Below are 15,155 nucleotides of genomic sequence, written 5' to 3'. Positions count from 1 at the left end.
CTTTTGTGGCAGAGTCAGTGCCATGCAGTCCTACTGCCAGTAGGTTGGGGGTTTGCCGACCACCACAGACGAGCCCACTTTCCTTTCCTATTTCATTAGGCCTACTCTGTGGTCAGAGCAAGCTGAAGACCATGATCAGCTACCGGGAAATCAGATTTTCAACATTTTGATGCCATATTTACAATTATACAAAATATATGCAATGTATGTTCCACCAACAGATTTCTGTGTCAGTGCAACACAACCACTAAACAAAGTCTACCGACTTCAGGCACTTCAATATCATGGTTTGAGTTTTCAACACCAAAATAAATAGACCATGTCGATCCCGAAAAACACCAAATACATTCCTCCCCCACCTTGTATGCTTACCAGGTATCGAAGACTTGTCTTGACATTCTCACCTTGTAGGCTTACCAGGTATCGAAGACTTGTCTTGACATTCTCACCTTGTAGGCTTACCAGGTATCGAAGACTTGTCTTGACATTCTCACCTTGTAGGCTTACCAGGTATCGAAGACTTGTCTTGACATTCTCACCTTGTAGGCTTACCAGGTATCGAAGACTTGTCTTGACATTCTCACCTTGTAGGCTTACCAGGTATCGAAGACTTGTCTTGACATTCTCACCTTGTAGGCTTACCAGGTATCGAAGACTTGTCTTGACATTCTCACCTTGTAGGCTTACCAGGTATCGAAGACTTGTCTTGACATTCTCACCTTGTAGGCTTACCAGGTATCGAAGACTTGTCTTGACATTCTCACCTTGTAGGCTTACCAGGTATCGAAGACTTGTCTTGACATTCTCACCTTGTAGGCTTACCAGGTATCGAAGACTTGTCTTGACAATCTCCGAATGCCATTAAACTTTTTGTTAGTGTTTTGTAACATATCTCCTTCCATTAACCAAATGTCTACTGCACAGTTTGGATTGATTGACTGATTGATCTGTCAGTTAACGTATTTCCATTGTGGTCCATATTTTTTTACATACATGCATACAATAGATACATACTGTACATAGATACAGACACGTTACAGTGAAACAGACACGTTACAGTGAAACAGACACGTTACAGTGATACAGACACGTTACAGTGATACAGACACGTTACAGTGATACAGACACGTTACAGAGATACAGACACGTTACAGAGATACAGACACATTACATAGATACAATGACACGGACACGTTACAGTGATACAGACACGTTACAGAGATACAGACACGTTACAGTGATGCAGACACATTACAGTGATGCAGACACGTTACAGTGATACAGACACGTTACAGAGATACAGACACGTTACAGTGATACAGACACGTTACAGTGATACAGACACGTTACAGTGATACAGACACGTTACAGTGATACAGACACGTTGCAGTGATACAGACACGTTACAGTGATACAGACACGTTGCAGAGATACAGACACATTACAGAGTTACAGACACATTGCAGAGATACAGACACGTTGCAGAGATACAGACACGTTACAGAGATACAGACACGTTACAGAGATACAGACACGTTGCAGTGATACAGACACGTTGCAGAGATACAGACACATTACAGAGTTACAGACACATTGCAGAGATACAGACACGTTGCAGACATACAGACACGTTGCAGAGATACAGACACGTTACAGAGATACAGACACATTACAGAGTTACAGACACGTTGCAGAGATACAAACACGTTACAGAGATACAGACACATTACAGAGTTACAGACACGTTGCAGAGATACAGATAAAAAAGGTTATACTGTTCACACATTACAGAGTTACAGACACATTGCAGAGATACAGACACGTTACAGAGATACAGACACATTACAGAGATACAGACACATTACAGAGATACAGACACGTTACAGAGATACAGACACATTGCAGAGATACAGACACATTGCAGAGATACAGACACATTGCAGAGATACAGACACATTGCAGAGTTACAGACACGTTGCAGAGATACAGACACGTTACAGAGATACAGACACATTACAGAGTTACAGACACGTTGCAGAGATACAGACACGTTACAGAGATACAGACACATTACAGAGTTACAGACACGTTGCAGAGATACAGATAAAAAAGGTTATACTGTTCACACATTACAGAGTTACAGACACATTGCAGAGATACAGATAAAAAAGGTTATACTGTTCACACATTACAGAGTTACAGACACATTGCAGAGATACAGATAAAAAAGGTTATACTGTTCACACATTACAGAGATACAGACACATTACAGAGTTACAGACACGTTACAGAGATACAGACACATTACAGAGTTACAGACACATTACAGAGATACAGACACGTTACAGAGATACAGACACATTGCAGAGATACAGACACATTGCAGAGTTACAGACACGTTGCAGAGATACAGACACGTTACAGAGATACAGACACATTACAGAGTTACAGACACGTTGCAGAGATACAGACACGTTACAGAGATACAGACACATTACAGAGTTACAGACACGTTGCAGAGATACAGATAAAAAAGGTTATACTGTTCACACATTACAGAGTTACAGACACATTGCAGAGATACAGACACGTTACAGAGATACAGACACGTTACAGAGATACAGACACATTACAGAGATACAGACACGTTACAGAGATACAGACACATTGCAGAGATACAGACACATTACAGAGATACAGACACATTACAGAGTTACAGACACATTACAGAGTTACAGACACATTACAGAGTTACAGACACGTTGCAGAGATACAGACACGTTACAGAGATACAGACACATTACAGAGTTACAGACACGTTACAGAGATACAGACACATTACAGAGTTACAGACACGTTGCAGAGATACAGATAAAAAAGGTTATACTGTTCACACATTAGCCAGCTTTGAACATTCTTTTAAAAAGTGGTTATGTTCGGTATGGCTTTGAGTTGTTGTGGTAGTTTGCTCCACTAAACAACGCTGGTATATAAAATTGTGTTCTTACCAGATAGACACTTATTTTTAAAACAGTGAATATTAGAGTCTCTTCCTCTGATATTATTCTGGAGGACATTATTAACAAATTAAAAATAGTTGGATAGGTACCTGGGTACCATTATCTGTGATAATGCTGTGGACTATACCATGTTGAATTAATAGTACTCTTTTTTTTCCTCCACAGATAGCCAGCCTAGCTGCCTAAAATGCTCGACATCAAGATGAGTATTAAGAGGGAGTACAATTACAAGTACAATTCTTACAAGCTTGTTTTGGCTGGTCTGTGGCTTATTTTTTAACGTTTGGGGCTGCTGGTGAACCATGATGTGCAGGCATCATCAAAGTGACACTGGACTGGCACACTTGCCATTGCCTTTAGGGTGTCGATAGCTAGGTTTCCATCCAATTGGCAACAGATTTTCATGCTATCATTCTAAAATCTGCATTAAAAAAATATGCACGTTTTCCAATCAGAGTTGTGTTTCCATCAAATTGACTAAAAGTCTGTGCATAAATAGATAGGGCACATAAAAATAACTTTTCGGTTAAATTCCCATGTATCAACAAAAAAAAATACAAATTAAATAGGTTTCCATCGCATTTTCAACTCTAGGTCTACTGATGGATTTGTCACAAAAAAATGTTGCGTAGGTTTAGCTAATGTGCCCATTCTGGTATTGGCACATGTGCTCTATCCAATAGCTTGCAGATATAGTGCCCACCTATATGATGAGATTATTGTGGACAAAACTGCAAGATTATTTTGATATGTCAACTGTCAACCAAGCTCATGCACTTTCACCACCCTGTGAAGTTCATTATAACCTGTTTAAGTTGTTGCCTAACAAACGGCATGCTTTCCTGAGTCCTAGTGGGAGAACCACACAACATATCACAAAAGCATTCCCAACACCATTTCTCCAATAAGGAGTTTTACTGACACAAAAAGATCCCACCCTGTTTAACGTATTTTCTTTTGTCAACATTTGGAAAGTTTGTCAAATAAATTTGCTGTTTCCATAAAACGTTTTATCCAACATGTACGGTTGGCTGGATACCTGGTTAATGTCAAACCATTTTGAGGATGATGGAGTTATATTTTGGTCGAACGTGTGTATGACTTTTGAAGTAGCCTAGTCAGATTACAACATTGTGACTGGTTGTGTTAATGCCAGATATAAAAGGTCATACATTCGAAAGTCAAATGAGAAATATTTAGGTTGTATTGAAGGGTTAGATTCTAGGTGCGTGAGGAATAGCCGCTCAGTCCGACAAGAAATAGCGTTTGAAACTTTCCTGAATAATTGGGCCTGCCGGGAGCATATACGTGGCCACGTTATCTCGGGACGACTTGGGAGAGTGATGATCTGCAGCAGACTTTCAGTATCAGAAGTAAAAATACAACCAGACTGGCCAGCTACTGTTCCTTTTTAGACCTTTATAAACTATCGAGAATAGATCCACAACAGATCCACATGGAATGAAACATTCAAATCACAGGGCTTTGCGCCGTTATTCTCATGACATTTCCACTGCAGCCTAGAGTAGAACCGTGTACTCACTTTAAAACAATAAAGCAATTATTGATTGCACTGTGGTGTTGTCGGCTAGTCTATGTAGGATAATTGTGCTGTCCCAAACAAGATCAATAGGGATGCTGCAATGATGCCTCTCCGCAGCCTCTCAGCTATGCCTATTTGTTCTTGTGGATTCATATTATAAATCAATGCCGTTTTGAATGCTTTTATGTGTGGAATGATAGCTATTGCAGATCTGGGCAAACGATTCACCTACCGCTATTGTCACTATGAATGGTGGATAGAGGCCTGGATGAACAGTTAGACCGGTAGACTACATTGACCTGTGGTATAGTACAAATTAGCGCGTGGAAAAGTGTAGAGTATACCGGAAGTACCAAAACACCTTAATGTAGGGGAGGGTGCATGCAAGCAGAGAAGGAAATATGGCTAGGGTGGAAGAAATGATATAGCAAATGTAAACCAAGGAAAAAAGGGACTACCCTCCCCCGTGTCCAACCACCCCCCAGTACATGTCAGACTACAGTTGTCTGCGACCTCAGTGCTTTTCTCTCCCAATTCCTAAAAAGTATCTGTGTCCCACTGTTGTCCTCATATTTATGATAGTTAGCCTTGTAGCAGTTGTAAGGGCAGACGGGTGTTTGTGCTCAAAGTGTTGATGTAAATAGTTGTCTTGGTGATCCGAAGGTGCCATGTAATGCTAAATATCAAGCTAATACATTAGTAGCAGATGAACAATATACTGTATACATTGGGCAATGGCCAAAATAAATACCATCTGAACCAGGCTTAACCTGTCCTATCTGAAAGACACAGGTAGGGCAAGACTGCACCCTTTAGAAACCAAATCGAATTTGAATGACAGTTTAAGAAAAACAGTATTAGCATTAGTATTACCATGATGAAACCTGTATTTTATACAGCTGATACATGTGATGATTCGGAGTCATTGTCGTGCGGGCGTACGTGTCTGTGTGTATGTGTACTGAGTGAAAGTTATCCTTCAACTCGGAGTAAACATGCATGTGCTTTGAACTTTGGGTTCAATCAAATGGAAGCCTATTTCAGGCGATCTGATTGGATCAGACTTTCAGGGCTTTTGAAGGGACCATCTACATTTTTCACCGTCCACTGCCTGGAGAACGGACACAGTCTCTCTCAACCCCGCAAAAGATGAACCCAACCCTGGCTTTGCTGCTGCTCTGCCAGCTTGCCTTGTATACGTCAGTGACATCCAAGAAAGGTATGGCGCAAATGATTTGATTGCAGAATATATATTACAGTGTTGGTTCACAAGAGTCAGTAACCTATGCTTTAGCCGTGTTTCCAATGTGTTTTTATATCATTTACGGCACAGCGTTATGTTTGTCTATCAATATTCCCATTTATCCTCAGTATGTGGCCACCCACCCGTGACGGACGGTATAGATACACTGGGTCTAAAGCGTGAGTACGAGATTGGAAAAGAGGTGACCCTGGTGTGTGAGCGTGGATACACACCTGGGAAAGCCAAGACTGCCAGGATCACCTGCTTGGCCTCGGGAGAGTGGACCAAACTGGACCTTGTGTGTTCTCGTAAGTTCCAACCCATTCACAAAACATCCATGACATAATGTGAAGCATAAATTCAGGTAAATTGTTGGTTTTTCCAGATTTCTTGCTTATTTGTGCCTTGATTCAAGGAATCTTCCAACTGGGATTTCTGGAAAACCTGGGAATTTTGGGAATGTTTCTGAGAATTCCGGAACCCTAAAGTCACATATACAGTACCATGGACAGTCCATACTTTAGCAAGGGGATAGGGATATGGTAATACATTTTATTAACAACATAAAAGGCATAAATCATATCCACGTGAATCATTTTTTGACACAGCAAAGATGTGTCCTCTCCCCAAGCCTATGCAAAAGCCAGGGATGATTGACGTGCCATTCAAGAGTGTGCTCAACTACACATGTGATGATGGGTGAGGGAAATTCAGTGTGGTTTAGTTCTGACTACATTTATCTGACTCTGCATCTCAGACCAATAAGAAGTTGTGTTCTTCAGGTACGTCATGATAGGAGCCAATGAGAGTGTGTGTTTACACGACGGTACCCTCAGTGCACCACCACCAATGTGCAAAGGTATACCAGACCTCAAGAATGTAACATTGCTTTTCTCCATTGTTTGTCTAAATATGAAAATGTAGTCTAAATTATTTAAAATATTTCTTCCCTGCAGCTGTGAGTTGTGCTCTGCCTCAAGCACCTAAGCATGGTAAAATTGTCTATGACAATAAGAAGTTCACTGGCAATGAAATCCAGTACGGACAGAGTTGGACGTATGAGTGTTCGCCGCCAAGAGCTCCCATTGGCAACGAGAGAGGATCGTGCTTGGCCAGTGGAAACGTGACTGAGCCACCGGTATGCAAGGGTAGGTGCAGACAGTGGCAGCATAAGCCAAATGATTGGTGAACAAATCTCATTGGTTGAGAAGTTTTTGGTTGAACCACTGATAAATTATCAATGATCTTTTAGGTCACATTATTACATGGATCTAGCCTTTTGGGGGCCCTACTTGAGATTTGGTTGCCCCCCAAAAACGTTGTATAGTTAATTCCCAGCAATTCTTCCCATTTTGCCAAGGGGTGGAAATAATAAAATAAATGTAAAAGCTAATTTCCTGCAATTCTACCCATTTTGCCATTACTTATGCCATGTTGATGATATCTGAGTGAGAGTGACTAACAAAATCAATAGGGGCCCCATGGAGGTCAGGGCCCCTGGGCACGTGCCTTGCGTGAAGGTTCAGTTTTCGGCAGATAGATGTCTAGACTAATTGACCAATTTACCAATCTTTGTTAGCTGATATGGCTAATTGAGTGATGCACAACCAAATTTTGAACCTGCACCATGTATTTTCTATTATCCTAAATCTCAACGGTAAGTTGAGACCCCGAATGAATTCCCCAAAATAAATAGAAATAAAATAAATTGTGGGGGCCCCTAGCAGCATGGGAACTGCTTATGTCGCTTATGCCTGGAGCCGGCCCTGACGATGATTCTATAATATTGTTATTGTTAACTGTTCATCAACTCCAAGTGATGATAATTGATACATTTGCATAATCCTGTCTTCCTCTGTTAATGCCTTAATAAAAAAAAAATGTAATTTAGATTAACCCTGACAATATTACTTGAAATAGGTTATTGCATTGTTAATACACTTTCACTAGCCCATGACTTTTCTGACCTGTTGCAGAGGTGAGTTGCTCCATCCCACCAACGATAGACCACGGCATCATCACCTTTGCTGTGATGAGGGAGGCCGGCTACAAGGAGAAGGTCAAGTACCAGTGCCAGGAACACTACGTTCTGGACGGCTCTGAGGAAATACAGTGTCAGAATACAGGCAACTGGTCCACTTTGCCCATTTGTAGAGGTGAGTCAATGAGTCAGTGTTGGGTGAAGTTGCCCTTAGACCCTGATCTTTGGTCAGTTTTGCATTTCCCTCACTAATGGTTAAGGTTAGGATTGGGGGAGAGGAAGCTGACCCTATAACTGTACATAGAGGAGGCTGGTGGGAGAAGCAAACGGAGGACAAGCTCATGGCTGGAATGGTTTAAATGGAACCGTATCAAACACATCAAACCTATGGAAACCACATGTTGGACTCTGTTCCGTCTATTCCATTCCAGCCATTACAATGAGCATGTCCTCCTATAGTGCCTCCCACCAGCCTCCTCTGCTGTATATAGGGGAAAGTTCACACCCGAGCTATTGAGTCATAGAAAAGGTTGCACTGTTGTTACTCTTGTGGGAATGTCACTTGTGTGTGTTTGTATACTGAACCAGCTTGTTGACTTACATGTGATTAGATGTGTATCAGCAACCATTTATTTCATCTTTGATGACTGAAATGATTGCGTAATGAGAGCGTACTGCCACTGTGCCTTTGAGCAAGGCACTGCATTCCCAAAACTTCTTCGGGGTCGCTGCTGTGTGGCTGACCATGTGTTGCTCCGCGCCTATTGTGTACGTGGTGTGTCAGGTTGGGTACTGATATAGAAGAAAATTAAAGAATTTCCATGATCTATTTCATTTCATTCTATTCCAATTCTATTCAATTCTAAACTGAGAGTCATGTTGCTTTGCTTGACGTCGCTTTACTGCAGCCCCCTGTAAAGTTAACATCAACAGAGGTCGCATCTTCTACAACGCCAAGAAGATCTGGATTGGGGATCTGAAACCCAATAGAGTCCTTCATGGGGAGTCTGTTGTGTTCTACTGTCTGAACAAGGAGCTGAAGTGTGGCATTCCAGTAGCAAGTCAGTGCATCGACGGCACCCTCAATACCCCAGAATGTTTTAAAGGTGAGGCCTGTCGTACCAAGATAACATGGTCACGTTCATTATGGCATTTTACAACGTAAATCAAAAATGAGTGTTTCTTATTGGACACGTGTCGTAGTCTCTCCATGTTTCAGTCCATTTTCTTCCGTTTGATGACTAATGAACACGACCCAGAGTAAAAATGTGTTTGTGGTCCCATTTTGAAAACTTCCCAAACGCTGCTTAGCCGAGTCCTTAATATTCGCACCACTAAAATGCCAAATGTGTTTGTGTGTCTGTCTTTCTCTTAGAACCAGGCAAGATGGAGTACACCCTCAAGCCCAAATCACTTCCATCTGAGATTGCGACGTGTCCTGCCGACCTCACAAAATAAACACAATACAAAGAGGAAGAATAGGGCAAATAAATGACAAATAAACATGACGTTTAAAAAATGATCTGTTTTAGCAGTCTAATTACTTTGTGTCCAAATAATCCAGCCTTGCTTTGCTAGTAACCTGTTATATCCATAACTTTAATGAGCCTGAATTTGATTGCCTGTTTAGTATAGTACATGATGCCTGAAATCGACACTAGATGTCAGTATAGGATGACAGTATTTGGAAGCTCTGCTCATATACACAAAGGGCTCTGCAGTTTTGGGAGAGAAAAACAAGTTACTTTTGAACTCAGAGTAAACAAACCTTTGTTTTGTCTTGATCTCGGTATCTGACTGAACTCTTGCAATTTTGCAACAAGAACATCAAACACAAACTGTATGAGATTACAAAATGGCATGTCCTACAGGTTAACGGATACAATCCCACAAGTAAAGATTTCATAGTGGTAGGTCTGCGTATGTAGATCTGCACCACTGCGTCATCTAGCCACATCAATGTTATAGGGCTAGAATAGTTTCAGTCAACTTTATTGTACCACATAAATGGATTGAAAGCACATTCTATTCCGCAGACATGGTTTGATGAAGAGAACTTGTTGATGTGTACTAGGAATAGGGGTGGGGCATATAGCCAGTAAGGCTCACAAAGGTCTGGTGTGTTACGGTGAATTACAAAAATACTAAAAGACCCCGAGGTTGCCTCATTCTGCGTTGTCATCGACTCTTACCTTGAGTAACATAAAACGTTAGGAGCTCCAACGACATTCAGATTGTTTTTACCCTCGAAAGCAGAGAGGAGAGGACACTCTGTCCACACCACAGACAATGGCCCCAAGTCTGTCTTCGCTGCTGATCTGTCTGCTTGCCTTGTATACACCAGTGGCATCCAAGAAAGGTACAGTATCTATTAATACATCATCTACACTGAGCAAAAATATAAGCGCAACATGCAACAATTACAACGATTTCACTGAGTTACAGTTCATATAAGGAAATCAGTACATTTAAATAAATTCCTTCGGTCCTAATCTATGTATTTCACATGACTGGGAATACAGATATGCATCTGTTGGTCACAGACACCGTTGAAATAAATGTAGGGGCTTGGATCAGAAAACCAGTCCGTATCTGGTGTGACCACCATTTTTCCTCACTTTATTTTAATAGTCCACCTACCTTTTTGCTCAACAAACTATCACTTGACTACAAGTAACATGTCTGGGGAATTGCACGGGCACTTCTTTGGTTAATCTGTGTCCATGTTTATTTCTGTGTGTGTTTCTGTGTTTCTGTGTGTGTGTGTGTTTTTTATTGACCCATCCCGTTGCCTGTCTGCCCCCTCAGAATGTGGCCGCCCATCCCTGGGTGACGGTATGGACCTGGAGGGACTCCAGAGGGTGTACTCCCCCGGAGACGTGGTGGTGCTGTCGTGTAAACGAGGATATACACCCACCTCAGGCTCTCGCACAATCATCTGCACTGCTAGTGGACACTGGACCAAGTCTAGACTCAAGTGCTCAAGTAGGTCGCTGTTATAAAGTTGGACCAAAAACAGTAGTACTATTCATGTATCATCATTTGATCCTCATAAAAACATTCCACGTATTATCAGTTGATACTCAATATATTACAAGTATGATCAGTTGATACTCAGTATATTCCATGTATTATCAGTTAATACTCAGTATATTCCATGTATTATCAGTTGATACTCAGTATATTACAAGTATTATAAGTTGATACTCAATATATTACAAGAATGATCAGTTGATACTCAATATATTACAAGAATGATCAGTTGATACTCAATATATTACAAGAATGATCAGTTGATACTCAGTATATTACAAGTATTATAAGTTGATACTCAATATATTACAAGAATGATCAGTTGATACTCAATATATTACAAGAATGATCAGTTGATACTCAATATATTACAAGAATGATCAGTTGATACTCAATATATTACAAGAATGATCAGTTGATACTCAATATATTACAAGAATGATCAGTTGATACTCAATATATTACAAGAATGATCAGTTGATACTCAATATATTACAAGTATTATCAGTTGATACTCAGTATATTCCATGTATTATCAGTTGATACTCAATATATATTCTTCACACTGGGGCCCCACAGGGGTGTGTACTTAGGTCCCTCCTGTATTCCCTGTTCACCCACGACTGCGAGGCCAAAAACGACTCCAGCACCATCATTAAGTTCGCTGACGACACAACAGTGGTAGGCCTGATCACCGACAATGATGAGACAGCCTATAAGGAGGAGGTCAGAAAACTGGCAGTGTGGTACCAGGACAACAACCTTTCCCTCAATGTGAGCAAGACAAAGGAGCTGATTGTGGACTACAGGAAAAGGTGGGCCTGAACAGGGCCCATTAACATAGACTGTAGTGGAGAAGGGTCGAGAATTTCAAGTTCCTTTGTGTCCACATCACAAACGAACTAACATGGTCCAAACATACCAAGACAGTCGTGAAGAGGGCACGACAAAACCTTTTCCCCCTCTGGAGACTGAAAAGATTTGGTATGGGTTCCCAGATCCTCAAAAGGTTCTACAGCTGCACCCTCAAGATCATCCTGACCGGTTGCATCACTGCCTGGTATGTCAACTGCTCGGTATCTGACCGTAAGGCGCTACAGAGGGTAGTGCGAACGGCCCAGTACATCACTGGGGCAAAGCTTCCTGCCACCCAGGACCTATAGAATAGGAGGTGTCAGAGGAAAGCCCATAAAATCATCAGAGACTCCAGTCACCCAAGTTATAGACTGTTTTCTCTGCTACTGCACGGCAAGCTGTACCGGAGCGCCATGTCTAGGACCAAAAGGCTCCTCAACACCTTCTACCTCCAAGCCATTAGGCTGCTGAACAATTCATAAAAATCGCCCCAGGACATTTTACCCCCCCCCCCTCTCTCTCTTGTACACTGCTGCTACTCGCTGTTTGTTTGTTACCTATGCATGGTCACTTCGCCCCCACCTACATGTACAGATTACCTCAACTAACCTGTACCCCCGCACACTGACTCGGTACCGGCGCCCCCTGTATAAAGCCTGGTTATTGTTATTCTTATTGTGTTACTTTTTATTATGACTTTTTATTTGAGTCTACTTGGTAAATATGTTCTTCTACTTGAACTGCACTGTTGGTTAAGGGCTTGTAAGTAAACATTTCACGGTGAAGTCGACACTTGTTGTATTCGGCGCATGTGGCAAATAGTTTGATTTGATTTTGATTTGATGTGCTACTCATTGATGGAACTGTTGAGCATTGCTGACGGATCCTTTTCTACTTCTGACGCAGCAAAGAGTTGCTCCTTCCCAGACGCGTTGGACCACGGAGACATGGACTTTGTGGACATTGTCTACCAGAGTACCATCAACTACACCTGCCACGAGGGGTATGGGGAATACCGTTTACAAATTCTATTTTCGTGTCTCATTGACAACTGGTCACCTCTCTGTGCTGTCAAGGTCCAGAACGTGTTATTGTATCAAACACATGTAAAGTAGGTCAACGTCGACAACACACCTAATATAGTGTCCACTTGATGTTTGATTTATCACATCATTTGACAGATTACGGTAATGTGGTCGACAGGTACATCCTGCAAGGAGCCAGTTCCATTGAGTGCTTGCATGACGGACAATGGAGTGATCCCCCACCGAAGTGCACACGTAAGTGTCTGCCTTATACTGAAATGCACAGCTACTCTTGCACCGAACAGTAATGATTCAACATGATCTCACATTGATCATGCATACAAACTCACATTGACAATTACAAATCGATCAGCCCAATGTAAACGTGGCCTTATTGCTGTAATTGTAAAGAGCATTCTACAACGTGTACAACGGAGATTTGAATAATGGCTTTACTGTAGGCTATATTATTCATATTCATATGTTACATCGTATGTCTCTGATAAAAGAAAATATAGAGAATATCACGTTTTTGGATCAAATGTGCGTGATTTAATGAGCATGTGAATGAAATCTCTCTCCTCTGTTAGCGATGACGTGTGGTCTTCCTCCAATACCTAAATATGGGAAAATAGTCTACGACAGTAAGTTCACAGGCAACATGACGGTGTTTGGTTTTGGGGGGACCTACGAGTGTTTCCCTCCGCTTGTCCTCATAGGCAATGAGAGGGGATCGTGCAGCACTAACGGAGACTGGACTGAGCCACCAGAATGTAAACGTAGGTACAGTATTATCAGTCAAAGTCTCTGATCTGTTGTCTTGCTGCAGGTAGCCTAGAGCAGGGATGGGTAACTTTGATGGTGGTGGGGGCTGGTTTGACTACCCATACCGACAAGGTGAAAAATCTGTCGATGTGCCCTTGAGTAAGACACTTAACCCTAATTTTCTACAGGGGCCCTGTATGTGACAATAAAACATCTTTATATTTATGGCTGAACACTTCATGTCACCTCCGTAAAAGGTGCAATCCATAACTTTTGTAAACTGAGGGGGATAGTTATTGGCTCGTGTAACTGTTTGTTACTTTTAGTTTTGGCCAGACATGTTTGTGAAACCTCCGAGGAAATGAAATGAAATACAAATTGCACCGTTTAAGTGGTAATAAATGACAAGTGATTTGCTTTGTGGATGATGTTAAAGTGGTATTCTGACCACACACTAGCCCCGACTGACCTCTGTTTGTTTCCAGTGGTGACCTGTTCAGCTCCAACAGGCATCAACAACGGCTACATGAACATTCATGATAAGAGGGAGTACGGCTTCAAGGAGACTGTCAAATATGGATGTAATATAGACTATGTCCTGGATGGGCCTGTGGAGATCGAATGTCTCCAAACAGGGGATTGGTCAATAAAGCCAGCTTGCAGGGGTACGACCACCGATTTTGTGACAATTTTTTTTTCTTTTTTTTTTCTTATTCATCATAATTTCTCTCTTTGTTCCACAGTTCCCTGCAAGGTAGATATTAAAAGAGGACGCATCCTTTACAATGGAAGGACATTTTGGATAAAGGATTTCGAGCCCAATAAAATCTCACATGGGGAAGTCCTCTCGGTCTACTGTATGAACAAGGAAAAGAAGTGTGGCTATGCAGTGTCAACGCAGTGCATCGATGGAAAACTCAAGATCCCAGAATGCTTTGAAGGTGTGTTTTTTTTAATCTTGCTAGCTATTTTCGCTCTAAACAAATAACAACATTACCATCAAGTCTTCATGATGTGTGGGTGTTTTCCTTTCTAGAACCAAGTGATAAATTTGACGATGATTCCCTGCCATCTGAGATAGCCCAGTGCTGAAACTCAACTGTGCATGACAAAGCAAATCGAGACCGAGAACATTGATTGCCTGAATTAAATGTCAATAAAACCATGTGTATTTCTATGTAATTTGTTCCTATGAATAAAAATTCTGTAGAGATCAAATTTGACGATGAATAAAAAATACTGTTTTCTTGTAGATGGTTCAACCCAACATCTTACCCAATAACAGTATACGTTTAATTTACAAATGATGTCACACGATGTCAGTGTTGTACAGCTGTGAGATACTCTGTCAGGTCAAGTGGTCAGGAAAATCTCAAACATGCATGTATACACACACACACACACACACACACACACACACACACACACACACACACACACACACACACACACACACACACACACACACACACACACACACACACACACACACACACACACACACACACACACACACACACACACATCACAGGCACACACTGTTGACAGACAACACATCAGCTGACAAGTCAGCTCCCAAAATAATACATTTCTACTACAAAACAGAACTCTACCTTCCTATACAGTGATTCATATGATAACCATACAGTCGACTGCAAGGCGGCCACAGTGCAACCCCATCCCGGTAACC

The 15,155-nt window shown here is 41.5% G+C and overlaps 2 protein-coding genes across 3 annotated transcripts; both read left to right on the top strand.

Annotated features, from left to right (window-relative positions):
* The first annotated feature begins 5,622 nt into the window (after window positions 1-5,622).
* LOC124004186 (beta-2-glycoprotein 1-like) lies at window positions 5,623-9,309 on the top strand. Its single transcript, XM_046312953.1, has 8 exons — window positions 5,623-5,782; window positions 5,935-6,114; window positions 6,415-6,505; window positions 6,589-6,665; window positions 6,763-6,954; window positions 7,783-7,962; window positions 8,696-8,893; window positions 9,163-9,309. Exons 1-8 carry the CDS (start codon window positions 5,713-5,715, stop codon window positions 9,243-9,245), a joined length of 1,071 nt encoding a protein of 356 aa, XP_046168909.1. The 5' UTR covers window positions 5,623-5,712; the 3' UTR covers window positions 9,246-9,309.
* Window positions 9,310-9,804: 495 nt separating this feature from the next.
* LOC124004187 (beta-2-glycoprotein 1-like) lies at window positions 9,805-14,688 on the top strand. Of its 2 annotated transcripts, none has more exons than XM_046312955.1 (8): window positions 9,805-10,146; window positions 10,596-10,772; window positions 12,582-12,678; window positions 12,879-12,955; window positions 13,420-13,479; window positions 13,951-14,130; window positions 14,209-14,406; window positions 14,502-14,688. In XM_046312955.1, the coding sequence occupies exons 1-8, from the start codon at window positions 10,077-10,079 to the stop codon at window positions 14,555-14,557; spliced, it is 915 nt and encodes a 304-aa protein (XP_046168911.1). In that variant the 5' UTR covers window positions 9,805-10,076; the 3' UTR covers window positions 14,558-14,688. The 2 variants fall into 2 exon arrangements, with proteins under 2 accessions (XP_046168911.1, XP_046168910.1); XM_046312954.1 differs by having other exon boundaries at window positions 9,808-10,146; window positions 13,291-13,479.
* Window positions 14,689-15,155: the final 467 nt, after the last annotated feature.

This window comes from Oncorhynchus gorbuscha, linkage group LG18 (assembly GCF_021184085.1).
Source record: "Oncorhynchus gorbuscha isolate QuinsamMale2020 ecotype Even-year linkage group LG18, OgorEven_v1.0, whole genome shotgun sequence".
In the NCBI taxonomy this organism is placed as follows: Eukaryota; Metazoa; Chordata; class Actinopteri; order Salmoniformes; family Salmonidae; genus Oncorhynchus; species Oncorhynchus gorbuscha.
Note: the sequence above shows the minus strand (reverse complement) of the source record. Positions and strands in the feature narration are given on the sequence as shown.

What these genes read in the sequence shown, in the direction of transcription:
- LOC124004186 (XM_046312953.1), top strand. Translation starts at nt 5,713, where the DNA reads ATGAACCCAACCCTGGCTTTGCTGCTGCTCTGCCAGCTTGCCTTGTAT. An exon ending in ACCACCACCAATGTGCAAAG is followed by an intron (nt 6,666 to 6,762) that starts GTATACCAGACC and finishes TCTTCCCTGCAG; the next exon opens with CTGTGAGTTGTGCTCTGCCT. An exon ending in TACCCCAGAATGTTTTAAAG is followed by an intron (nt 8,894 to 9,162) that starts GTGAGGCCTGTC and finishes TCTTTCTCTTAG; the next exon opens with AACCAGGCAAGATGGAGTAC.
- LOC124004187 (XM_046312954.1), top strand. Translation starts at nt 10,077, where the DNA reads ATGGCCCCAAGTCTGTCTTCGCTGCTGATCTGTCTGCTTGCCTTGTAT. An exon ending in AATAAAGCCAGCTTGCAGGG is followed by an intron (nt 14,131 to 14,208) that starts GTACGACCACCG and finishes TTTGTTCCACAG; the next exon opens with TTCCCTGCAAGGTAGATATT. An exon ending in GATCCCAGAATGCTTTGAAG is followed by an intron (nt 14,407 to 14,501) that starts GTGTGTTTTTTT and finishes TTTCCTTTCTAG; the next exon opens with AACCAAGTGATAAATTTGAC.